Source organism: Saimiri boliviensis, chromosome 12, assembly GCF_048565385.1.
Source record: "Saimiri boliviensis isolate mSaiBol1 chromosome 12, mSaiBol1.pri, whole genome shotgun sequence".
Lineage (NCBI taxonomy): Eukaryota > Metazoa > Chordata > Mammalia > Primates > Cebidae > Saimiri > Saimiri boliviensis.
Window position 1 is genome coordinate 83,400,288 of NC_133460.1, and position 26,224 is coordinate 83,426,511.

The following is a 26,224-nucleotide window of genomic DNA, read 5'->3' on the forward strand; positions in this document are numbered from 1 at the left end:
CCATTCCACTCACACATTGCTAACAAAAAACATACAAAGAGTAATTTCAAAGTTCAGTGAAAATGTGTAAAGGGAAGTCCAGAGCTGTATTTGTGAGTAGGGGCCAAGTTCATAAAATTTTTCTACAAAAGAAGGAGAAAATGCTCCTGATAGAGAAGGGGAGAATAATGAAGGGTGGGGAAAGAATAGGAGTTCAGTAAGCAAGAGCTCAGGGACTTGTGTAAAGAAAAATGCCTTAGATTTCATTTAAGTCCATATATTCTTCATTCAGATTGTTAATGCTGTCACAGTGTACATCCTCTACCTTTCCAGACCTTCAGTAATGTCTATTATGTTCAAAGCTTATATCAAGACTAAATCACTGGGAAAGGGAGGAGTGAATCACAAGGACCATCCAAGAGATAGACTTCCCTCTTTTCATGTATCTTTATTTATACCTATATGGCATTTCCCTAACCTTACCTGGTCTGGCTACTTCACTGGAAAAATGCCTTACTTGCGTTTCAGTTTGAAAAGATGTCATGTAAGTAGTATGCCTTGGTGCACAGGGTACCATATACCAGATGAACTCCTAACTCCCAACCTCACTATTCCTACTCTCCCTGCACCAGTTACATCTCCACTTTGGGCGTTGGATTCAACATTCATCAATCTTCCACATGCCACCATGGCTCCATTTGACCATAATCCTGCTTCTTTCCGGACAACAAATTGATGGTGAGATATTTCTCTGCCTTTTTGTAACTGGGCCCAATGTGCATGAATGTCTCAGTTATCAGTTTCAGCCTGGCCCCACCAGCAGGAGTGAGGCAGAGAGCATTTATCATAGACCCTCATCCATACAATGCTTAAAATGATTGTCAAATTCAGTCAAAACTAAATAAAAGTGGTAGCAATTCTCTAGAATATCTGCTAACAGGTCTATCAACACCTTTAATCTACAAGTATTTCTAGTGTTTCTCAACTTTTTAACCCAACTTTGCTGGCCAAGATTTTGTAAAGCTTCACTTTCTATAAGAGGACACTGGTATAGAGTATGTTTTTTTAAATATAAAATAAGGCCATAAAATGCTTTTTTTTTTTTTTTTCTGAGACAGAGTCTTGCTCTGTTACCAGGCTGGAGTGTAGTGGTATGATCTTGGCTCACTGCAACATCTGCCTTCTGGGTTCAAGAAATTCTCCCGCCTCAGACAAGTAGCTGGGACTACTGGTGCATGTCACCATGCCCAGCTAATTTTAGCAGAGACGGGGTTTCACCATGTTGGTCAGGAGTCTCGATCCCTTGACCTCATGATCTGCCTGCCTCGGCCTCCCAAAGTGCTGGGATTATAGGCATGAGCCACCACACCTGGCCTAAAATGCATAATATTAATTGTGGTTTTTCAGTGTATCCTTTCCAATCCATCCTAGAGATTGTGATATCCCTTCCCCATCTACCCACCCCCTATTGATTATGGAAGGCCTAGAATGATGAGAAAGATGGAGAATCTCTGAGTTAGAGTGGGTGAAGCCACTATGGAAACAGTCCCTCCTTTTTTCTTAAGACAAAAGAAACGAAAAACAAACAAACAAACAAACAAAACCAGAAAAAATGCAAATACATTAATTCATTAAATGAAAAATGTCATAAGAAAAGCGAAATAATAATCTGACCTACCCATCTAGGAGGGCTATGACATTCTTCCTGGGCCGCCCAATGTTAGGGCCATATAAGCTGGCTCTGGAGTAAATCCGGATAGGTTGCAACAGGCTCTTCAGCTGGATGTAGTCCTTTCCCAACTGGCTGCCATTTACTGCCCGGCCATGCATGGTCCGATAGTTATTTGGCTCTAGATTAAAAGCAGACAAGTAAGTCAGAGTTGAAAAGGGTAAGGCTCTGCCGACACTTTGCTGTCCACAGATCTCTCTGCCTTTTTCTTGTGAATTATTTTAACTTGAAGAACCACTCAAACAAAAAAGTTAAAAGTCAAGTTAGCTTGCCGTTTCATTCATTTTCAAATTAACTTTCACAAGAAGATAACCTACTCGACACTAGAGACCATACAGATTTTCAGATGATCCTTCATAATGAATGATATACTGGATTGAATAATGTCCCCCAAAATTTGTGTCTACCAGAACCTCAGAATGTGACCTCATTTGGAAACAGGATCTTTGAAGATGGAACCAGTTATGATAAGGTCACACTAGATTACAGTGAGCCCTAAATCCAATGACTACTATCTTTATAAGAAAAAGGAAAAGCAAGTTCAGATACACAGACACAGAGAGAAGAATGCCATGTGACAACAAAGATTGGGGAGATATTGCTAGGTTAAGCATTGCTTACAGCCACCAGAAGCTAGGAAAGAGGCATGGAATAGATCCTCTCTCAAAACCTCAGAAACCAATCCTTTTGAGGCTCTGATTTCAGACTTCTGGCCTCTTAAACTATAGAGAAGAAATTTTTGTTGTTTTAAGCCACTAAGTTTGTGATAATTTGTAATGGCAGGACTAGAAAACTAATACACATGGTAAGAAGTGAAATCTTCATAAAAATGTTCACTGCCAAAAAGTTGGAAAACATATTAATGTTCAATAATAATAAAGTAACTAATTGAAATAATTTTGAGCAAAGCCTCCTTTTCCAGCTTCTATTATCTTGGTAGTTCCTAAAGGGGAGAAAAATTCCCCCAAACCAGCAGCTCCACAGCCGGAGGAGGCTAATTTGATTTGGAATGGTGTGAATACCCCAGGAAAGGCTAACATCTCAGCTGCTTGAGACTATGATATTGGTAGGTACAAGAAATATACCTGAAGGCTTGTAAGAAATATAAGAAGAAGATTTGGGGAATAACGCAGCCACAGTGAACCTTGACAGTCTTACACATATGCCTTGTAATCTAGAAGGCTAAATATGCTTAGGAGGGACTACAGAGGGCCCTAGCTAGCCACACATTCCCAGATAAGTTTGAAACCTAGGACACTTATAAAGGAAACATAAGAAAGCATGACTGAAAGTAAAATCCCAGTTAGACTTGTAAAAGGCTTATATTTTCTAGTGTCTCCCAACATAGAGATCCACTGGCAAAATGTCAAAGGCTTACTGGCTCAAGGGAATTAAGCAAAACCTCTGATCAATCCTCAGCTCATCATTAAGATGTGTTGACACAAGTGGAACCCCCAGGAGACTGGTCTTAACAATTAAAAGATGAATAAGAAATAAAAAAACTTAAGAGATAATAGTAGCTACATGACCCAAGGGAAACAGACTCTATAGAAGTTTGTCCATGACCTTTGGGACAGAGATTAAGAATTCAGAGTGGGTCTAGTATATTATCTAAAATGTGTAGTTTTCAACAAAAAACCTATTATGCATGAAAAAAATAGAAAAGTTTGACCCATATCAGTAAAAAAAAAAAAAAAAAAAATAGAAACTGCCTTTTAGGGGGCCTAAATATCAGACTTGGCAGACAAAGACTTCAAAATTATTATTATAAATATGTTCAAGAACTAAAGAGAGTCTGGGCACAGTATCTCATGCCTGTAATCCCAGCACTTTGGGAGGCCAAGGCAGGTGGATCACTTGAGGTCAGGACTTTAATACCAGCCTGGCCAACACAGTGAAGCCTTGTCTCTACGAAAAAACAAAAATTAGCTGGGAATGGTGATATGGGTCCCTAATCCCAGCTACTTGGGAGGCTAAGGCAGGAGAATTTCTTGAATCCAGGAGGTGAAGGTTGCAGTGAGCCAAGATTGCACCATTGTACTCCAGCCTAAGTGATAGAGTGAGATTCTCCAAAAAAAAAAAAAAAAGACTAAAGAGTATACATATGCATAAAGAAAATAGTCAAAGAAAATTCTTGAACTGAAATGACTAATCTCATACAGGAGAACAGAATGAGATTAACAGCTGAGTTTTTATTCAGAAAAATCTGGAGGCCAGAATACAGTAGGATAATCATTCAAAATGCTGAAAGAAAACAAAATTGATAACCAAGAATTCCATATACAACAAACTATCCTTCAAAACTGCATGCAAAGCTAAACATTCTGAGAAAAACAGAGATTTTGTTGTGAGCAACAAAATCTTGTAAGCCTTATAGGGAATAAGGAAGGAAGTCATTCAGATTGAAATAAAATGATACCAAATGGTAACTCAAAATCACACAAAGAAATAAAAGATATAAAAAAAGGTAATTACATGGATAACTGTAAAATGCAGTTAAAAATATTCATTATTTCTTTCTTCTCTGATGGGTACAGCAAACCACCATGGCACAAGTATACCTATTTAACAAACTTGGATGTTCTGCACATGAAAAAAAAAGTATATATACATCATATATGTATCCACCTAAACACAGACTAAAATCTTAATCAATATTGAGGGAATGCATGAATCAAGCTGTGCTGCCAGAATCATAAGAATCATTATTGCTGACTTTCTAAGGTCAGAAACTTGATTTTATAAAATCATTTAGTAGATAGGCTCCAGATAACTGAGTCATGTAAGTAATTCTCCTAAGAGAATAATGTGTGAATGTATATAGGTCAGATATAGGTATGAATATATAATATTAATTCAGTAATTAATTACAGTAGCTTTTACTTGCTTATATTTTGAGGGGGAAGAGGCTGACTCTACAACACAGAATAGTTTTGAGCAGAATATCATACATTGATTATCTTGAAAGATGATTCTAGTACAAGAAAAACTATCAGTAGTTATAAAATGAATTAAAGAAACAGCAAAGTAAATCTTCAAACTCTAAAATGTATCCTTTAAACTCTAAAATGTAACTTTAATAAATGATTATTTAGTATTTATCATTAACAATCATTATTATTTATTAATAATCATTTATTATGGTTACATAAAAAAATAAAATCCACTTTAAGGGGAAAACAGTAAGTTTAGACTTTCTGACTAGAGATTCAAAATGACCTACAGAAATACACATTACTGGCTATTTTTTACTTCATTGAATTTTTTTTGGTCCTTTCCCTATCTATTTCTATCTATATTCCTACTTTATTATCAATGGCAGTGCCTTTTCTCCTCCTCATAAATAATTCTTTGTTGTTGTTAAGCCCTGAGGAGGCACTTGAAAAGATGATGATGGGAATCAAATGATGTGTGGCTAAGGTGTCTAAATAACATTTTTAAAATGTAAGTAACTCCCTTTCTGAACTATATAACGAAGTCTGAAGGAAGGAGGTTGATGGGGAGGGGCAAGTTCTTACTTGTCTGGAATAGATGTATACAGAAAGATGTATATATTCTCTCCTCCAACCCACCCCCTTAGTTTAACAAGCTTACATACTCAGAGATGCCAAAAACCCTGGAATAATTACTCCTATCAATCACTTGTAGGTAAGTTTTAATTGCTGCGGGTTTATCTATTATTAGTTGAGATTTTTTACAAACCAATTTTATGTAGGCAGCACAATACTTTTATAAGAAAACTAAACAAAGCTTTTGGGCATATATTCTCAAGTTCCACAAAAGCCCTACCATTCTTTAGTGTCTAATACTCACCTCTTTTAATCATTATGCCTAATTGGTCTCTCATGTCAGGTATCATGCCCTGTTTGAAGAATATTTTGACCTGTTTGGAGAATAAAGCTAAGTTGGGCAGAATCTAATATTTGAGCAGGGTAAGGTTAGGTGGGTAGTCATGCGTACACAACATAAAATACCAAAAATGTCAAAAAGTATAAATAGAAGATGGGATGGAAAGGGATCAGTAAAATAATTTTGCCTACTTCAAAGCTGATCATATCATTCCTGCTTTTGTTGTCAATGTATGATACTCATGAGCTTAGGCAATCTGCCTAAGGATTGAGCTCAAGACCAACTCAGGAGCTCAAGACCAGCCTGGACAACATGGTGAAACCCCATCTCTACTAAAAATACAAAAATTAGCTAGGTGTGGTAGGGTGCCTGTAGTCCCAGCTACCCAGTAGGCTGAGGCAGGAGAATCGCTTGAACCCGGGAGGCAGAGGTTGCAGGTAGTGAGCCAAGATGGAATCACTGCACTGCAGCCTGGGCAACAGAGCCAGACTCCACCTCCAAGAATAAAAATAAAAATAAATAGGACAGGTACAGTAGCTCATGCCTGTAATCCCAGCACTTTAGGAGACTGATATAGGCAGACTACCTGAGGTCTAGTCAGGAACTACTCAGGCTAGTCTGGAACATGTAAAACCTCAGGCTACCCTAGTTGAGGCTCCTACAGTCAAGAAATCCTCAGTTCAACTAAACAGGTCTTCATTTGGTCATTAACTATTCCCAAATTTCCACGGTAAAGAAGAGAGAAAATCAGAGAAAGAGAAAAGAAACTGAAAGCTACATTCCAGTTAGTGGCTACTGGTAAGTTGGACATTTATTCTTGTCTTCCCTTGCTATCTTATTTTGAGAAACCCAAATTCCAGTTTGCAATAAATACACATGTGCACATACACACTCACACATGTAGTGCTCTAAACAAATATGAGTTAGCTAGAGATATAAAAGACTGTCAATAAAAATGTTGGAATCAATTTGTATCAGTAATTTTAAGAGATTTCCTGGTTTGTTTGATTCAATTATTTTGTTCTAAAGTATACCAAAAGTATTTTGAGAATCACAAATTTTCATATCTATACGATCTATAGTTTTAACTATAATCCATATTGACTCAATATTACAGAATCATGACATCTACCGAATAACATATATGTCACATATAAATATATATAATTGAGAAAACAGCATGATTTAGGAAATACTTTCCAAATTGTATTTCATGGAATAATGTTCCATGGAATGAATAACTTATGCTACACACACACACACACACACACACACACACACACACGAACATTCACACATTAATCTCTTTAATGATTAAACAGGACTGATTACATAATTTGTAGGGCCCTATGAAAAATGAAAGTGTGAGTCCCTTTGTTAAAAAATTATTAAGAATTTCAAGATGGTGACCACAAAGAATGAAACCAAGAATGGGTCTCTTCTGCCTCCCAGGTTCAAGCAATTCTCCTGCCTCAGCCTCCCAAGTAGCTGGGATTATAGGGGTATGCCACCAAGACCAGCTAATTTTTGTGTTTTTAGAAGACATAGAGTTTCACCATGTTGGCCAGGCTGGTCTCGAACTCCTGACCTTAGGTGATACATCCACCTCAACTTCCCAAAGTGCTGGGATTACAGGCATGAGCCACTCTGCCCAGCTGAGAATTGTTCTCTTCTAAGCATGGGCCCCATGTGACTGCACAGGCTGCACACCCCTGAAACTAGCCTAGGTTAAATTGTTTAAGAAATGCTGGGTTTAAAAATGTCAAACATATTTCTTTTCAACAAGACTTCTTATAGCCTTTTGTATACCAATATGCACTGTGATCCTTCAGGAGGTTCATATACTGCATAAAGGGCCTCAAATATATTTGACCAAAGCTCTTTTGAGTTATTATTTTATAAGGATCATCTTGTAGGACCAATGTTCCACAGAGCATATATTGTAAAAGGCAGCTCAGGCTGTGCAAACAGGTTATAGAATCAATTTGTTAGTCATAAATTACGATTTATTTCCCATTTTGTGGAATTTTCCCCATATTTGGAATGAGATAACTAGAGATAACTATAAATGCAAATGATGTGTATTCACTAAATCTACTGTTTGTTCATTTACCATTTGGGTAGTCCACTCAGTGGCCAAACATCACAAATGTTTTCTGGGCCAGAGTCCTAGAGATGATCTGAATGAGACTGTATCACAAGCTGACTGATTTTTCCCCTTTATTTTGTAAATTCAGAGAAAGTAACATCCTTACTTACCATTACCCAGTTCCCAAGAAATGTTGTACTTTTTGCTGGCACTGTACTTCAACAGACTCAGGGCACTAGAACTGTTCCAGGAGTTATTGGGATTACGACGCAGTGCATTCAGAGCAAATATCAGGTGGAGTCCAGAGCAATCAGCAAAGTTATAAAGTTTGTCTAGAGACCTGGCTGGGAAGAAGCAGAGAAAGGCTTGTAACTTTCAAATCAACATTCCAACAAAAGGAAAATAGCTAATATAAAAAGCCTTTCTATGAGCGTCCCACTCATAAGGAATAACACAGACAGGATTCTAAGAGACTATTACCTTTTGGTCTGGGGTATATTTCAAGGTGACTTTAAAAAGTAGCAGACAGAATTCCAGACAGAGGCTGCAAATTGGCAACCAAATCTAGTCTGCCATATGTTTTGTTTAACAAAAAGTTGAATTATTGGTGTTTAAAAATAGGAAGATTTCACAAAGTAGCTGAATTGAAAGTCAGACAATATGGCACTGCTAGTTCCATATTCCTGCAGGACATAATAGGAATAATAGTCAGGGTACAAGGCCAGGAAGGATGACTGGCTGGTGAGTCTTGGAAAATAGCTGAGCCTAATGTGATTTCGAAAAATGTTCAAGTCCAGATTTCTAATATTTCTGACAATGGAAATACTATGACCATTACTAGAAATATGTTCATTATCAGGTTGATCCCAGATAAGCATCAACTCTATTACCACGTGTCTCCTATTTATCCCATTCCTTCATTTCTATTGCCACTATTCTTTTTCTGGCTGTTATTTACACCTGCATAACTTATTACAATCTCTGTACTTGCCTGTCTACCTCTAGATTTTTCCATCCTGCTAATTCATCTCCCCCCAGTCGCTCTTAGCCAGTTACAGTCAATCCTCAAAACCCCAGTGGATTTTCAAGACCATTTTCTTCCTTCATTCAAGGCCTCTACAACACACCCATAATTGTCCCATCAACTTTATGCGTCACTGTTTCTCTCAGTGAGTTCTTTGTTGATGTCAGCCAGTTTATTGGTTGGAGAACTCCTTGCCCTATTGACCTTTGCTCTAATTATTCTGCTTATTTGTCATGCCCTTATTCCTTTTTATTTTTTGAGATAGAGTCTCGCTCTGTCACCCAGGCTGGCTAGAGTGCAGTGGTGGAATCTTGGCTCACTGCAGCCTCCACCTCCCGGGTTCAAGTGATTCTCCTGTCTCAGCCTTCTAAGTAGCTGGGATTATAAGCATGTGCCACCATGCCCGGCTAGATTTTTGTATTTTTAGTAGATATGGGGTTTCACCATGTTGGCCAAAATGGTCTTGATCTCCTGACTTTGTGATCCGCCTGCCTTGCCCTCCCAAAGTGCTGAGATTACAGGCATGAGCAACCACGCCTAGACCTCCCTTATTCCTTTTTAAAACATATCAATATTTTACTTGCCCTTTTACAGTGTTTCCCAAGGTATGGATAACATGACTTCAGGTAGTACATAGTTTTAAAAAGCTTCTCAGATTAATAACTATGTAGAAGAGTTTACATTATCCTAGTATTCACTGAACCTAATGCAGAGTTTCTCAAATGGGGTTCTGTGGAACACTAGGGTTCCACAAGAATTCACCAGAGGTTCTGCAAGAGATGATGCAGAGTGTCCAAGTTGCCTCATTAGCAATTTTATTATAGATCTTTTAGTACTTTAAAGTACAACGATGATCATTGGGTTGAATCTTTTCTCAGTTTTTAAAGCAGGATATAGGGAGATTGCCATTTTCATCTTCTTGTATATATAAGAACATATTTCTTAGAAGTGCCAAGAACAATGACAGAAATTGTCTCATTCCAGTTGGAAATAAAATCCATGTCAACTTATCTCATACTCTACCCAGAACTGAGTAAGTTGGCAACAACAACAAAGGGAATAAATTTCACATTCAAGAAATAAATTTAATTATTATTTTTGGTTCCAAAACAATAACAATTAAAATTAAAATGCATTTATAGGCTTAGCAAAGTGATCATGAAACCAGTATATAATAATTTTATAACTATCTACATGCCATTAAGTAAAATAATAATTTTTTTCAAAGTCTCATATAAAATTGTTTTATGGGCTATAACTTTACTCATATTGCTTTGATGTATAATTTTAGATGCTTTACCATTCAACATAAATACATTTTTATATTCAAAATAACATTAATTAAATTCATAACCTTCATTTAAATGAAACCTAACAAACCTACCTTTAGAAAAATTTTATACCATTGTGGCTTAAACTAGTTACTTTACAAAAACAAAGTATGCTTGACCTAAGATATTCAAATTTACGAAAAGGGAATAATGAAATTAATTTCAAGAAAGATTAACTTTTCTTTTTTTCTTTTCAAGAATAGTTGTCTAAAAAGTCATTTTTAGTTTTAAACAGGACTTGCACTTATGGTACCTCAGTAGTATTGATACAATAGAAACTTGTGTTAAGACTTTGAGGCCCACTTGATAAGATACAAAAGAAAAACTGAAGTTTCTTTCATCTATACCATTAGAATTGGTATTCTTTGTGGGGAAGGGGAAACTATGCAAAAGAATAGGCTAAGAAATTGGCCAAACTAAACAGATTCTATGGAAAATTTGACTCTATTTAAAAGGGCATTGGCAATACTGGATAATTATATATCTACAACTAAATAGTCAGTCTAATATACTATGAGCTTTAGATATAATAACTTTTATCCGGAGGTTCTCTGAGACAAGAACTATTATTGTAGGTTACTCAAAAAATAATCTGAATATTATAAGATCAACAGAGGCCCATTTTTAAGTCCTCTTATATTCGTGCCATGAAAGTTATATTATCAGGAAAAATACTCGGTTTTCAATTAAATAATATTTTGTTCATCCATAGTTGCAATGACATCTTATAATCTATTAAAATGCACTAAAACTACTAATTTTCATAATTTCTGGTTTCATTTATATACTAAAATCCAAATCAAATGTTTGCATCAAAATTTAATATGAATAACTGATATTCCTTTTGGATAGATTGATTCCAGTTAAGTGGTCTTTTTCTAAAATTAATTATTTCCATGTAATGAGTATTTATGCATATGTTTCATATGTATTAGAAACACAAACACACATCAAACACAAAAGCATGTCAAACCTGTGATTTCATGGATTTGATGGTTTAAGGCAAGGCAAAATTTATTTACAAAAAGTGCATCAACATAAAGAACAGTATGGGAGAAACAGTATAGATAGTTTGTTCACATGGCAAAAATTGGGAACTAGAATGCTAAAAGTTTGGGAAATACTTATTCAAGAATAAGTTTAAGTCCTGCCTCTTTCATGACCCCCTTCCTGAACACACCAACCTCTCAAAAGTGACTTCAACTTTCTCTAAATTCATGAGCTATACCATTTTTTGGCATCTCACTGCCCTGTCACATGGTATTAACTTAGGATTTACTTCATTTATTCACTTCTCCAGCATGAATGGCTTGTTTTCCCTGTTAAACTGTGAAGTTTCTTAAGTCTGTTACTGTATCTTATATCCTATAAGGATATCTTATATGCTTATATAGCATCTAACACATAGCAATTTTCTAACACATAGCAATATCATGCCAAAGAGTTTTCAAGACCCAAATCCTTTTTGTTGCATAAAAGTGGTCTATAAGAAATAGAAAGGGGCCAAAGAGATACCTGTTTAAAATAATTATTGCCAGGCTGGGCACAGTGGCAATAATACCTGTAATACCAGCACTGTGGAGGCGGAGGTGGGTGAATCATCTGAGGTCATGAGTTAGAGGCCATCCTGACCAACATGGCGAAATCAATCTCTAATAAAAACAGCTGGACATAGTGAGTGGCACATGCCTGTAATCCCAGCTACTCTACTTGGGAGGCTGAGGCAGGAGAATCACTTGAACCCAGGAGGCAAAGGTTGCAGTGAGCCAAGATCACACCATTGCACTCCAGCCTGGGTGACAAGAGTGAAAATCTGTCCCAAAAAGAATTATTATTGCTAACCTAAGACATATATAAGTTCAACAGTTTATTGGAAAAGTATACATATTTGAATATAGATAATTTAGTACATACTCAACACATGTAATCTCCCTTAGAATATTTGCTCAGGTTCCATCAAAGCAAGTAGATAATTAAAGATGACTTTCTACTCCCTCCACCAGATGGGGCCAATCCCTCTGTCTTCTAGTCAGGGTGCATTGACAGTTCATAGGCTTGTAATTCTAAGAAGCATTGGGTAGTAGGTAGTTGAAGAGGAGCTAGCACTTGAGAGAGATGTAAATGAATACATACAGGCTTGGGAGTCACTCAGTGTGGATAGCTGACGCTGTGAAAGTTCTTGAGACTTCTGAAGGGCAAAATGTAGAAAGATGACTGAAGAGAAAACCTTAGGAAAGAAATGTTCACATAAAGGCTCATGGAGAAGGATAAAAAAAAAAAAAAAAAAAAGGCAGAGAAGAAGAACAGAGATGCAGATATGCAGTCTTAAGGAACCCCAAAAAAGAGAGTTGCAAGAATGTGCTGTTCCATAACAGTAGGTGCTCATGACAAACTGAGGAGGAAAAGGACTGCGGTAAAAAAGCTATTAGATTAATCAAACAGTGAGGTTAGAAATTAGAGAGAGATCCAAGATGCCTGATCACTAGCAGCTCGGGATTGTTGCTCCCAGTGAAAGCACAAAGAACGAGAGGACGCCATACCGTCACATGAATTCTTGTTGCTCACGCACCAGGAGATTCCCAGCGGAGGAGCCCCATGGGTCGCCAGCGCGACTCTTGTGACTGGCGAGGCGGTTTTGCCGGCTCCTTGGAGCATCGGTTCTTGGTGCAGAGTCAGAAAAGCATCATCAATCTTAACACCACTGATTTAGTCGGTGCAGTGGGTTGCTCAGATTTCGGCGCTGAGAATCAATAAGTTGGACGTCCACTCAGAAACCCAATTACAAAGATGGTAAACACAAAGACCACAGATGGATAAATTTATAACGAAGGGAAGAAAACAGCCAAAAAAGGCTGAGAATACCCAAGATCAGAATGCCTCTCCCTCAGCGGGGGATCACAGTTCCTCATCAGCAACGGAACAAGGCTTGATGGAGAACCAGTGTGTTCCAATTACAGAAGCAGGCTTCAAAATGTGGATAATGAGAAACTTCTGTGAATTAAAAGAACTTGTTTTAACCCAATCCAAAGAAACTAAAAACTTTGAAAAAAGATTTGACGAAATGTTAAGAAGAACACACAATTTAGAGAGGAATATAAGTGAATTGATGGAGCTGAAAAACACAATACGAGAACTTTGTGAAGTATGCATAAGTTTTAACAGCCGAATTGATCAAGCAGAAGAAAGGATATCAGAGGTCGAAGACCAACTCAATGAAATAAAACAAGAAGACAAGATTAGAGAAAAAAGGATAAAAAGGAACGAGCAAAGTCTCCAGGAAATACGGGACTATGTGAAAAGACCTAATCTATGCTTGATAGGTGTACCTGAATGTGACGAAGAGAATGAATCCAAGCTGGAAAATACGCTTCAGGACATTATTCAGGAAAATTTTCCCAACCTAGTAAGGCAGGATAATATTCAACTCCAGGTAATACAGAGAACACCACAGAGATATTCCTCAAGAAGAGCAACTCCAAGGCACATAATCGCCAGATTCACCAGGGTTGAAATGAAGGAGAAAATACCAAGGGCAGCCAGAGAGAAAGGTCAGGTTACTTACAAAGAGAAGCCTATCAGACTTACAGCAGATCTCTCAGCAGAAACCCTACAAGCCAGAAGAGAGTGGGGACCAATATTCAACATCCTTAAAGAAAATAACTTTCAACCCAGAATTTCACATCCAGCCAAACTAAGCTTCACAAGTGAAGGAAAAATAAAGTTTTTTGTGAATAAGCAAGCACTCAGAGATTTCATCACCACCAGGCCTGCTTTACAAGAGCTTCTGAAAGAACCAGTACACATAGAAAGGAACAAACAGTATCAGCCTTTCTAAAAAAATACCAAAAAGAGCATCAATATAATGAAGAATTTACATCAACTAATGGGCAAAATAGCCAGCTAATATTAAATGGCAGTATTAAACTCACATATATTATTATTAATTCTAAATTTAAATTGACTAAATCCTCCAGTCCAAAGACAGACAGGCAATTTGAATAAAAAACTAAAACCCATTAGTATGCTGCATCCAGACCGATCTCACATTCAAGGATACACAAAGACTCAAAACAAGGGATGGAGAAGGATTTACCAACCAAACAGAGAGCTAAAATAAATAAATAAAAAGCAGAAGTTACAATTAAGCAACAAAGATCAAAAGAAGCAAAGAAGGACATTATATAATGATAAAAGGATCAATGCAACAACAAGAAGAGCTAAAGATCCTAAATACATATGCACCCAGTACAGGAATATGCAGACACACAAGACTTATAAAGAGACTTAGACTCCCACATAATAATAGTGGGAGACTTCAACATTAATATTAGACAGATCAATGAGACAGAAAATTAACAATGATATCCAGGACTTGAACTCAGATCTGGAACAAGTAAATGTAATTAACATTTATAGAACTCTCCACTTTAAATATACAAAATATACACTCTTATCAGTACCACATCATATCAACTTAGAAGTTTAAACGAAATGTTGGTTGGCTCCTTGTTTGTTATTCTCTTCCCTCATTTTCTTTTATATCTCCATTATTAAGGACAATCATAGGCATACCCATATTTAGACTGCATTCTAGCCCGGGCAATAAAGCAATACCCCCATCCTCTCTCCCTCTTCCTCTTTCTCTTTCTTCCTCTTCTTTATTCTTTTTCTTAAAAAAAAAGAAAAAGAAATACAGATCTGTAAATTCCTCTTTCTTGCTCTCTCTCTGTCCTCTACTTCTCTTTCCTCTGAACAAAAAAAAAAGAAAGAAATTAGATTTAGGGTGCAATAAGAACTTAAAAGAATGAGTAGATAGAGAACAAGGAATAGATTCTGGTACATTCAGCTTACTTATTGAAGTTCTATGGCAATAAAAGGAAGAAAATAAACAAAATAGTAATGAGAAAAGCACCAGATTGTTTTTTTTAAAAAAATTCAAGATCCAAGAAAAGAAACCTCTATAATAAAGCTAATCTCAGTTTTCTATTAGGAAAATGTGGATAAGGGTCAATGAATTCACGCTAAGATATGAATGACAGATTATTTCTCTTAGTTTCCCTAGGAGTTGACACTTTAAAAACAAAACTATCAATCCAAAAAAAAAAATTGGACTTATTTATTAAGTTATTAATTTATTCAGCAAATATTAAGCACTTAAGTGACAGGCACTATTATGTACCACATATATCTATACATATACAGATATATGCATGCATATATACAAGAAGATATAGATACATATATACAAGAAGATTATGTAGTACATAACAGTGCCAACTTTATGATGGTGCAAAAGAAATACACATTCAGTAGAAATCATACTTCAAGTACTCATACAACCATTTTGTTTTTCACTTTCAGTATAGTATTCAATAAATAACTTGAGATATTCAATACTTTATTATAAAATGGGCTTTCAGTTAGATGATTTTTGTCCAACAGTGGGCTACTGTAAGTGTTCTTAGCACATTTAAGGAAAGCCAGGCTAAACTATGGTGTTCAGTAGGTTAGGTGTTTTAAATGCATTTTTGACTTAAAATATTTTCAACTTATGATGGGTTTACGGGGACATAACTTCATCATAAGTTGAGGAGCATCTGCATGTGTAGTTAATATATATATATACTTACACACACATTTATATAGCAATGGGCAAAACAGAAAACAGGCCCTACCCTCATGGAGGTTACATTTAATGTGGCTGGTGAGGGAAGTAAAGCAGGATAGGAGATAGTATATAACCAGTAGAAGCTAGTATGCTAAATCAGCATCACAATTAAGGTATCATTAGATCAGAGACCCAATGGAAGTAAGGGAGTGAGTCAAGTCGATAACTATGGAAAGAATTCCAGGCAAAGGGTCCTATAGTAAGGGTAAAGGCTCAAGACAGGTGTGAGGCTGATAAATGTGAAGAACACTGAGAGGCCAGTGTAGCTGCTCCAGAATGAATGAGAAGGAGAGCAGCAGGAGATGAGATCACAGTGGTAGCAGGGCCATGTTGTGTCATGTAGGGCTTTATTGGCCGTTATGAGAACTTTGCCTTTTGCCCTCACTGACACAGAAGGCCATTAGATGGTTTTGAATGTGACCCAACTCATATTTGAAAATCTTTGTTCTGCCTGCTGAGCTGAAGAGACTGAAGTGGGTGGGGAGAGTAAGGGTGAAAGCAAGGAAGTTAGGTGTCTATAGCAATAATTGAAGCAAGGGTTCCTTGTGGCCTGGACCTGAGTGGTAGCAGCAGAGTGGTAGAAATGGTTGGTTTCCTGGGATGTTTTAAAGGTAGAGCCAGTAAGATTTGCTGAAGGATTGGTTATGGTGTGTGAGAGAAAAAGAGTCAAGAAACTCTGAAGTTTTTGGCTTAAGCAACAGAAAGATAAATTTGATATTTATGAAGGAAGTGTGAAAGACTGAGAGAAGAGAGAAGAATGCCAAATGAGAATTTGGGTTTGGGACTTGCTAAGTTTGTAATGTCTTTAGATTTATGGGTAAAGAATTTGAGTGGCCAGAATATGCAAATCCAGAGTTAAGGGGTGAGATGTGGATGAAAAGTATAAAGCTGACTAAGTAAAACATTTTCAAAGATTGGGAGAGGTAAAGAACCTTTTACTGGAAAGAAGAGAGACAGGAGCTGCCATAGGGATCTTCAATTTTACAGATGCCAGTATCAGCAAAGTAGCTTAGTTTCCATCCCAGCTCCTCCCCCTCCTCCCCTTAATGCTGAGCATCTACTTCTTGAGTCTCACCTTCCTTGATTCCTCATTTAGGATTAACTTTCCACCACTTTATCTCATTTTTGTTTATGTATTTCCCTCAAAGTCTTGGCTACTCTACTTTCCCCTGCATTATTTGACAGAGACGATTAACATTTTCTTCATGTTATGTAAGCTGCTATGCAAACAAAGCTTATAGACATGGCCCAGCCCTCACTTTTCAAATTGATGGCCCCCTCTAATCTCCTCTTCTATATAAATCATGGAGTCACAACTGTTACCTGGGAATTAAATTGGCACAAATTTTATCAGACTAGTGTTTGAGACCAAATATAAAAGTATAACATATAAAACATAGTTATTTGTTTTAAGGACTCAGTTCAATACTGTTCTTTTCTTAATTGGCAAAAAGAACTATAATACCGCTTTGCGACTATTTTATTTTATTTCTCAACCTTCACATGAAGAAAGAGTCCTTTTTCTGTGTGGTTAAGGACTCAGGCATATGATCCAGACCCTTAGCTCTTGGAAGACAGTGCTGGTGACTCCAGAAGGAAGAATGGGTGCCTACAGAACAGTGTCACCTTATTCTAATTGTGAGCATGTGAGAATATGGACAGATTATCAAGTCACATGAACAACAAAATATAGAGACTAGATATACTTGAACAGAACTCAATACTTTGATGTCAGGCCTCTGAGGCCAGCTTTCCCATAATCTCCCAAGGGGAAAAAATGCAATGGAAAGGGGCCTATTTGGGGTTGGGTTAATACTAGGAATGACGTCTTAAGTATTGAGCTGTGTAGAAGATTTAATGTGTTGTGATAGAACTCAAGAAGCAAAATTGAAAGACAAAATTACTGAGAAGTTAAAATTTAAGGGTTTACTTTTGTGGAAAGATTTTTTAAAAAATGTCTTTAGTGCTATTGCTTAATTCTTCTACAAAAAATCTGTTCTTTTTAAAATACAATTCTCAATCTTCCTATGAGTCTATTCCATGTATATTTTGGAGAGAACAGGCTCCCTACTCACTGCTTTTAATACAGCCTAGCGTTTGGTTGTAGTGAGACAAAGACCATATGGATTTTTCTTATCTAGGTTTATGAAAGGAATTTTCAGGCTCTGAAAAATAAACAATTGTATGAAAAGGATAGAAAAATATGTGACTAGGAAAAAGACACATTTTGTAAAGAAAAAAGTCATATAAAAACTTGGAAACAAAAGAGCTGCATAAGAAAGTCAAGTCCAATATGAAATAACCTAAAATGTGATATGTTCTTAAGCAGTTAAAAGAGTTCAAAGTAAAAAGAGACAATTTGACCTTGAGGATAGGAAAGGATTCTTTGAGTAGCCCATGGATTTTAACATTGGACTATGCAGCAGAAAATGTTAACCTAACATAGATCTTGTCCCAGCAGTAAATGACATTTATACTGTCATAATTATGTAAATCCTCTTTATTGCTTTTCAGTATCTGGATATCTTCTACAGAAAAGTATAAATAATTTGGCTGGGGTTACAGAACAAAATGTAGTAACACCAATGATAAAGTAAAAATAAATGTGTTAGTGAACATGTTAAGAGTCTTGAAAGGGGGTAGAGGAAATAGATAAAAGGCTATCAGTATTAATATTCTCATCTTACAGAGGTATAAGAGCATCAAGAAATACTGTTAAGAGACCAAAAAGACATCTGCACTCCCTTGTTTATCACAGCGCTATTCACAGTAGCCACGATATGGAATCAGCCTAAGTGTCCATCAAATGAATGGATAAAGGATATGTAGCATACATACACAATGGAATACTACTGAGCCATAAAAAGAATGAAATCCTGCCATCTGTGACAACACGGAGGACAATACATGAAGTGAAATAAGCTAGGCACAGAAAGACAAATACTGCATGATTTTACTCATATGTAGAATCTGAAATAAGTTGATCTAAAAGAAGCAGAGTAGAATGTTGGATACCAGATGCTGAGGACTTTAGCTGGGAGGTGGAGATAAGGAGGTATTAATTAAAGGACATATAATTACAGTTTCATAAGAGGAATAAATTTCAAGAGATTTGTTGTATACAAGGTGACTACAGTTAATGATGACACATTGTACTCCAGAAAAATGTAAACAGAACAGATGTTATCTATTCTCACTACAAAAAATGATAACTATATGAGAAAAAAAGTCAGATAATGACAAGTGCTGGTGTGGGTGAGAGAAATCTGAATGCTTTGCATTGCTAGTGGGAATGTAAAATGCTGCATGCAACCTCTGTGGAAAACAGTGGTAGTTTCTCAAAAAGGTAAATCTAAAATTACCATTTGATTCCACAATTTCACTCCTAGATATATACCCAAAAGAACTGACAGTGGGGACTCAAACTGATACTGGTACATCAATGTTCATAGCAGCATTATTCACAATAGCCAAAAAGGTAGAAACACTCAAGTGTCCATTACTAATAAATATATAAACAAAATGTGGTATATGAATACATTGAAATATTATTCACCCATAAAAGGAATGACATTCTGATACATGTGACAACATGGATGAACCTTGAGACCATTATGTTAAATGAAAGAAGCCAGACACAAAGAACAAATGTTGTATGATTCCATTTTTACGAAGTACCTAGAATAGCAAATTTAGAGACAGAAAATAGAATAAAAATTACCAAGGGGCGGGGCATGAGGAGTTATTGTTCAATGGGTATAAAGTTTCTATTTAGGATGATGAAAAATTTCTGGAGGTGGACAGTGGTGTTGGTTATATGACACCATAAATGTGGTGTCTAATGCCACTGAATTGTATACTTAAAATGATAAAGTTTTATGCTTTCTATATTTTATGTTGTCTGTGTGTGTGTGTGTGTGTGTGTGTGTGTGTGTGTGTATAAAATACCTAGGTGTGCTAGGGATATAGAGTGTTTTTTTTTCCTTTTTATAATTGTCAATGTTTCTAATACTTGTTTTACTACGAATATATATTGTATGAGGAGCTCATGGTCTCATGGTAGGGGAGATAGACAAGGAAGTCAGCTATTGAAGTTTATGGAAGTATACACACAGAGTTGAGGGCATTTAATGAGACTGTTGAGGACAGTTGCCACAGAAGGATCCTCACACAAAGAACAATGAGCAGGACTAAGCCAAGCAAGGAAGTGAAGGAGGTAGAGAGAGGTCACTCTAGGTAGAACCAGCATTGAAACTACCTGCATTTTATTAACTAAGTGACCAGGTCAGCAAGGTTACTCAGAATCGAGTTCCTCATCTGTAAAATAGTGACAATAATCATTAATATTCCATAAGGTTGTGGGGTGATTAGGGGAGACAATATGGATAAAGGGCTTCACAGAGAGTTTGATATGGACTAAGTTCTTGAAAATCCTAGTTATTGTTACTGTCAGCATCACTGTAATAAGCTGTAGCCAGACTGATGGGTTTAAATCTTGGCTTGGCTGTTTACTTGCCATGTGTTGTTGGGTGAGTTAGTTAACCTCGCTGCACCTCAGTTTCCTATTCTGTAAAAGGGGATAAATAATAGCAGTTATTCTTAGGGTGTTGTGAGGACTAAATGAGTTAATACATATAAATCAATTACAACAGTGCCTGACATATGGTAAAAATTACATGAGAACAAGTTATTATTTTTTTAAATGACTATAAAGAACAGGAAGCTCTGGAAACAGTACAAAAGAGAGATGGAATAGCTAAAAGCACCAGAGAAAAGGGCAACCACCTTCATTGAAGTAAAAAATAAAGCCTTTGAAAAACAGTTGACAGAACAGGAAGTTGAAATTAAAATATGTTATTTAAAGTTACAATGCTAATCAGTAGATATTCTAAAATGTGGATTTAAATATATTTATGTATATATTTATATAGTTAATAAATACTAATACACTGTATATCCTTTATCAAATATATTTATATCATAAATCTATCAAATACTGGGAAGAAAAGATTAGTTAAGTGAGCTAAATCCTCATTTTTTTCTCAGCAAAGAGCCAATAGAGCTAAAGTTATTAAATGAATAAATGGAGGTATAAGCATATTATCTGGCCAAAAGAAAACAAATATTGAAAGATTTTTGAATAGTATAATAGGAAATCAGACAATACTGTTAAGTGGATTCTTTGAAAAGAACCAATGTCAAGACACTTTTCCCCTGTAATTTCTTCTAGTAGTTTTACAAGTTTTGGGTCTTACTGTTTTAGTTTTTCATCCATTTTGGGTTTATTTCTGGGCTCTCTCTTCTGTTCTATTGGTCTATAGGTCTATTTTTAGGCCAGAACCATTCTCTTTTGATTAGTTTAGCTTTGTAATAATACTTTGAAATCAAAATGTGATGCCTCCAACTTTGTTCTTCTTGCTCACGATTGCTTTGACTATTCTTGGTCTTTTGTGGTTCCATGTGAATTTTAGAATTTTTCTATTTCTTTCTTTCTTTCTTTCTTTTCTTTTTTTTTTTTTTTTTTTTTTTTGAGATGAAGTCTCACTCTGTCGCTCAGGCTGGAATGTAGTGGTGTGATCTGGGCTCACTGCAACCTCCAACTCCTGGATTCGAACAATTCTCCTGTGTCCTGTCTCAGCCTCTCAAGTAGCTGGGATTACAGTCACACACCACCACGCTCAGCTAATTTTTGTATTTTTAGTAGAGACGGAGTTTCACCACGTTGGCCAGGCTGGTCTCAAACTCTTGACTTCAGGTGATCTGCCAGCCTCAGCCTCCCAAAGTGCTGGGATTATAGGTGTGAGGAACCATGCCTGGCCTGTTTTTTCTATTGCTGTGAAAAATGCCATTGGAATTTTGATATGAATTGCATTAAATCTGTAGATGGATTTTGGTGATAGAGACATTTTAACAATATTAATTATTCAAATTCATAAACATGGGTATCTTCCCATTTATTTGTATCTTATTCATTTCTTTCATCAATGTTTTATAGTTTTTATTATACAAATTTTCATGTTTTTGGTTAATTTTATGCTTAAGTGTTTTGTTCTGATGGTATTATAAATGGGGCTTAAAAAAACCTTTGTTGTTAATATATATAAACACTACTGATATTTGTATGTTGATTTTATACCCTGCAACCTGTACTGAATTCATTCATTAGTTCTAACAATTTTTTTGTGAAGTCTTCAGGGTTTTCTCTATATAAAATGATGTCATCTTTCAATAATTTCACTTTTTCCTTTCCATTAATAATTTGTTTATGCTATAGTCTTGGTAGGTTTTATTTCTTTTTTGTTGTCCACTTGCTCTGGGCAGAGTTTCCATGATTCTGTTGAATAGAAGCGGTAAGAGTGTACATCCTTGTCTTGTTACTAATCTTAGAAGAAAAGCTTTTGGCTTTTCACTGTTGAATACGATTTTGGCTGTGGGTAGGTCATATATGACCTTTATTATGTTGAGATACATTCTTTGTATATCAATTTGTTTAGCATTTTATCATAAAAATGTTGAATTTTATCCAATAATTTTTCTGCATCTATTGAAATGATCATGTTTTTGTCCTTTAGTTTTTGTCCTTTAGTCTGTCAACATGGTATATCACATTTAGCAATTTGTGTTTACTGAACATCTTGCATCTTTGGAATAAATCCCACCTGATCATGATAAATTAGTCTCTTAATGGGCTGTTAAATTTGCTTTCCTTTCCTTTCCCTTCTCATTTCTCTCTCAGTCCTGCCCATAGTACTAGCCACTTACAGAATTTTAGAGCTATGACATTGATGACAGAGGCACCTAAAATTCTGAGAAAGGACTTATCTCTTTGCACAGAAGAACTGGGAAATGGGACCTTGTTACTCAAATAATGTGGAAGAATTTCCCTTTTTAAAAATTCCTTGTTCTCACCAGTTTGCCTCTAAGGCAGCCTCAGTCTCACGGAACTGAAAACCTGGTGGTGGGGGGCAGTGGGTGTGCTAAAACCCTGAGAAAAAAAGATAATATATTTGGAACAAAAGAAGTGAGAAACAAGTCTCTTAAATCCAGAGAGAAAGAGAAAGAGAGAGTGAAAAGAGAGAGAGGAAAAAGAGAGAGAGGGGGGAAAGAGAGAGAGAACAGAGAGAGAAACAGAGAGAGAGAGAAAGAGAGAGAAAGAAGGGAGAGAGAGAGAAGGAGAGAGAGAGAGAGAGAATGTTTGGGGCTGGAGGATTCCCAAGAAGAGAACATTAGAGAAGGGGACTCATCTAATTCTGGGTATGAAACAACAGAAGTACCAGGATCACACTGGAGTTACCTATATGCAAAAGAGACCCAGCAAAGCACAGAAAAGTATTTAAGAATTGAAATACGATAAAACCATGGCCCAAGTCCCAAACTAATTTCTGAGTGGTACATACACTGGGTAGCCTCAAACAGTAAAACAATGGCTTTTAAAATAGAACTGACACTGAACCCACCATGCATGGGAGATGAGACCAAATTTACAATCTGAACATAACCACGTTGATCTCATACTTAAAAAAAAAATAGGACATGGGTCCTGACAATGTAACATTCAAAATGTCCAGAATATGATTCATATTAAGCCACATGAAAAAAATCAAATAAAACAAAACAAAAAGAGAAAAAGAAAGTCTCACCAATTCTTAAGAGAAAAGACAATCAGCAGAAGACAATGCTGAGATAATCCAGACATTGTGTTATCGAATAATAATAATTATTATCAAAGACTTGAAAGCTGCCAGTATAGCCATCTCCCATGATGTAGTGATGAACATGTTTTAAATGAATAAAATACGTCTAAGAAATAGAAAACATAAAATAGAACCAAATGGAAATTTTAGAACTGAAATATGTAACATTTGAAATAAAACATTTACTTGATGGGCCCAATACCAGAATGAAAATGACAGAAGAAAACAGTCAATAAACTTTAAGATAAAACAGGAGAAATATATAATTTAAAGACAGAATTTAAAAAAAAATGAACATAGTCTCAGTGAACTGTGAAATAATATAAAAAGTTTTAAAACTCATGTCATTGGGATCCCAGAATAAGGAAAGAAAGACATTAGTGCAGGAAAAAAATATTTAAAGAAACGGTAGTTGAAAACTTCCCAAATTTGATTAAAAAAATAAACTTAACAGAATCAAGATTCTTGGTGACTCTCAAACAATATAAACTAAAAACCAAAACAAAACCCATACATACCCTGACACATAATCATCAAAGTGATTAAATCCAAATATAAAGAAAAAAATCTTGAAAATAGCCAAAAGCAAGACATTACATGTAAGAGAAAAATAATCCATTCTCTCTCTCTCTCTCTCTCTCTCTCTCTCTCTCTCTCTCTCTGGATTTAAGAGACTCTTTTCCTCACTTCTTTTGTTCCAAATACAATTTTTTTTTTTTTCTGATGAGAGAAGAGGGTTTCTTTTTCTCATATATTTCTTATAAGAAACTATGGCGCTCAGAAGAAAGCAAAATATCATCTTCACAGTGCTGAAAAAGAAAAGACTATATCTAGAGAATATATTGTCAGGAATAAAGGTGTTACAAAGCATTTTCAGATGAAGAAAAGCTAGTAGAATTCATTGTGAAGAAATTTGCTCTAGGCTAAACAGACATGATGCCAAAGGGAAATGAACAAAGGAGGAGCAAAAGAAATCGTAAATTTGGGGGTAAAAGTGGTGGACTGTTTTTCTCCTCTCAAATAATTTAAAAGATAAATGACAGTTTAAAGCAAAAATTATAACACTGTCTGAAGGAATTTCAACATTCATAGATGTAGTATATTAAACAACGATCTTTTCCCTAGTAATTTAATGTATTACATCTATGTGTGTTGAAATTTCTTCAGATCATGTTATAATATTGGTTATAATTATAATTATAGATTTTTGGTTATAATTTAGTAAAAATGATAGAAATGGTGAAATACTAATTCTGATTAAACTGAGAAGAGTTATGTATGTGTTTTTTAATTCCTGAAGAGACCATTAAAATACAGCAAATGTAGTAAGAAATCACTAGATAAAATGGAACAGTAAAAATATTCATTTAATCCAAACAATGGGGAAATAGGGGTACCAAAAAACCATGAGGGGTATAAATAAATTTATTAAAAGCAAATAACAAACAAAAAGAAAGCAAATAAAAACAAAATTTAAAATTTATAGAATCATATCAACAATTAAGATTAAATGTAAACATACCAAAAGGTACACATTTTGTTAGATTTGATTTTTAAAAATAAATCCAATTATATGCTACGACAAGAAACCTATTTAAAATATAATGCAATAAATAGGTTAAAAGGATGGATAAGATGGGTGCGGTTCCTCATGCCAGTAATCAGAGCACTTTGGGATGTCCAGGCGGGCAGATCACTTGAGGTCAGGAGTTTGAGACCAGCCTGGCCAACATGGTGAAACTTCGTCTCTGCTAAAAATACAAAAATTGACCAGATGTGGTGACAGGCACCTGTAATCTCAGCTACTCAGGCTGAGGCAGGAGAATTGCTTGAACCCAGTTGGGAGAGGTTGCACTGAGGGGAGATCGTGCCACTGCACTCCAGCCTGTGTGACAGAACAAGACTCCATTTCAAATAATAGTAATAGTAATAGTAATAGCAATAGTAATAGTAATAGTAATAATAACGTCTACTTTCCAACATTATTTTAAGATCTAAATAAGAAAATGCATATAAATAAACTGTTCTTGAAAGGTGTAACATATACACAAATTGAAGAAATGTAGGAGACCACTGGAAGACAGGGAAGAATTCTCAAGAGATCATATCATCATATAAATATCCGCAGGCCATAGTTTTCCAGAAAATGTTAATGACAACAAAAATCACCTTCTTTCCACATATGTGTCTTGAAAATCTGAATATACCTTGCTGTTTTGGTGGAGTCAGGGTTGGTGCTGGGGGTGATATTTTGGGTAGAAATATTGTGGAAATAGGCATCTTTAGTCATGATTAAAGATATTTTCTTAGGAAGAATTCCTTAAGATGGCATGATGACACACTAATCAGTTTTTTGGCAAAGGTTTCACTGAGGCAGTAATAAAGCAATAACAAGTATAACACTTCTTACTTAAAACCATTTTGGCTCTAGGACAGATCTGGCTGTCCCATGAGTGAGGGTGTGGGTGCTAAATAATCCAGGGAAGAGCCATGATTACTTAAAGATATGGGGCCTCTCTCCAAAGATAGTGATTCTAATGTGAAACTATAAAGAGCTGGCCTAGGAAGGAAGGAGATGGTTAAGAAAAGAGGTCACCAAATATTTGTTGGCGCTGAATTAGTCACTTGGGTACTGAGTGTAATCAAAGATGAGACATGGTCCTTGCTTTCAAGGAATTTATAGGCTGAGACATAGTAACTTGGACACAACCAGCAGATTATCAACATGGGATGGAATAATGAGTCAGAAACATATGCACAATTCATGTTGATCACATACAAAACTACACTTTTATATTAATAGTATATTATTTTTCTTTTGGATACAAAGGTGGAATGCTATTGCTAAGTTTAAAGAGTCT

At 35.8% G+C, this 26,224-nt stretch overlaps 1 protein-coding gene across 3 annotated transcripts in view; it reads right to left on the reverse strand.

The window, feature by feature from the left end:
* HPSE2 (heparanase 2 (inactive)) overlaps positions 1-26,224 on the reverse strand; it is an 841,690-nt gene that overhangs the window by 279,011 nt on the left and 536,455 nt on the right. For all 3 annotated transcript variants that reach the window (XM_074382736.1, XM_010333375.3, XM_074382735.1), the window contains 2 exons: positions 7,817-7,990; positions 1,658-1,829 (listed from right to left, as the gene is read on the reverse strand). In XM_074382736.1, coding sequence (XP_074238837.1) covers positions 1,658-1,829; positions 7,817-7,990 — 346 coding nt within the window. The remainder of the gene's footprint in view (positions 1-1,657; positions 1,830-7,816; positions 7,991-26,224) is intronic.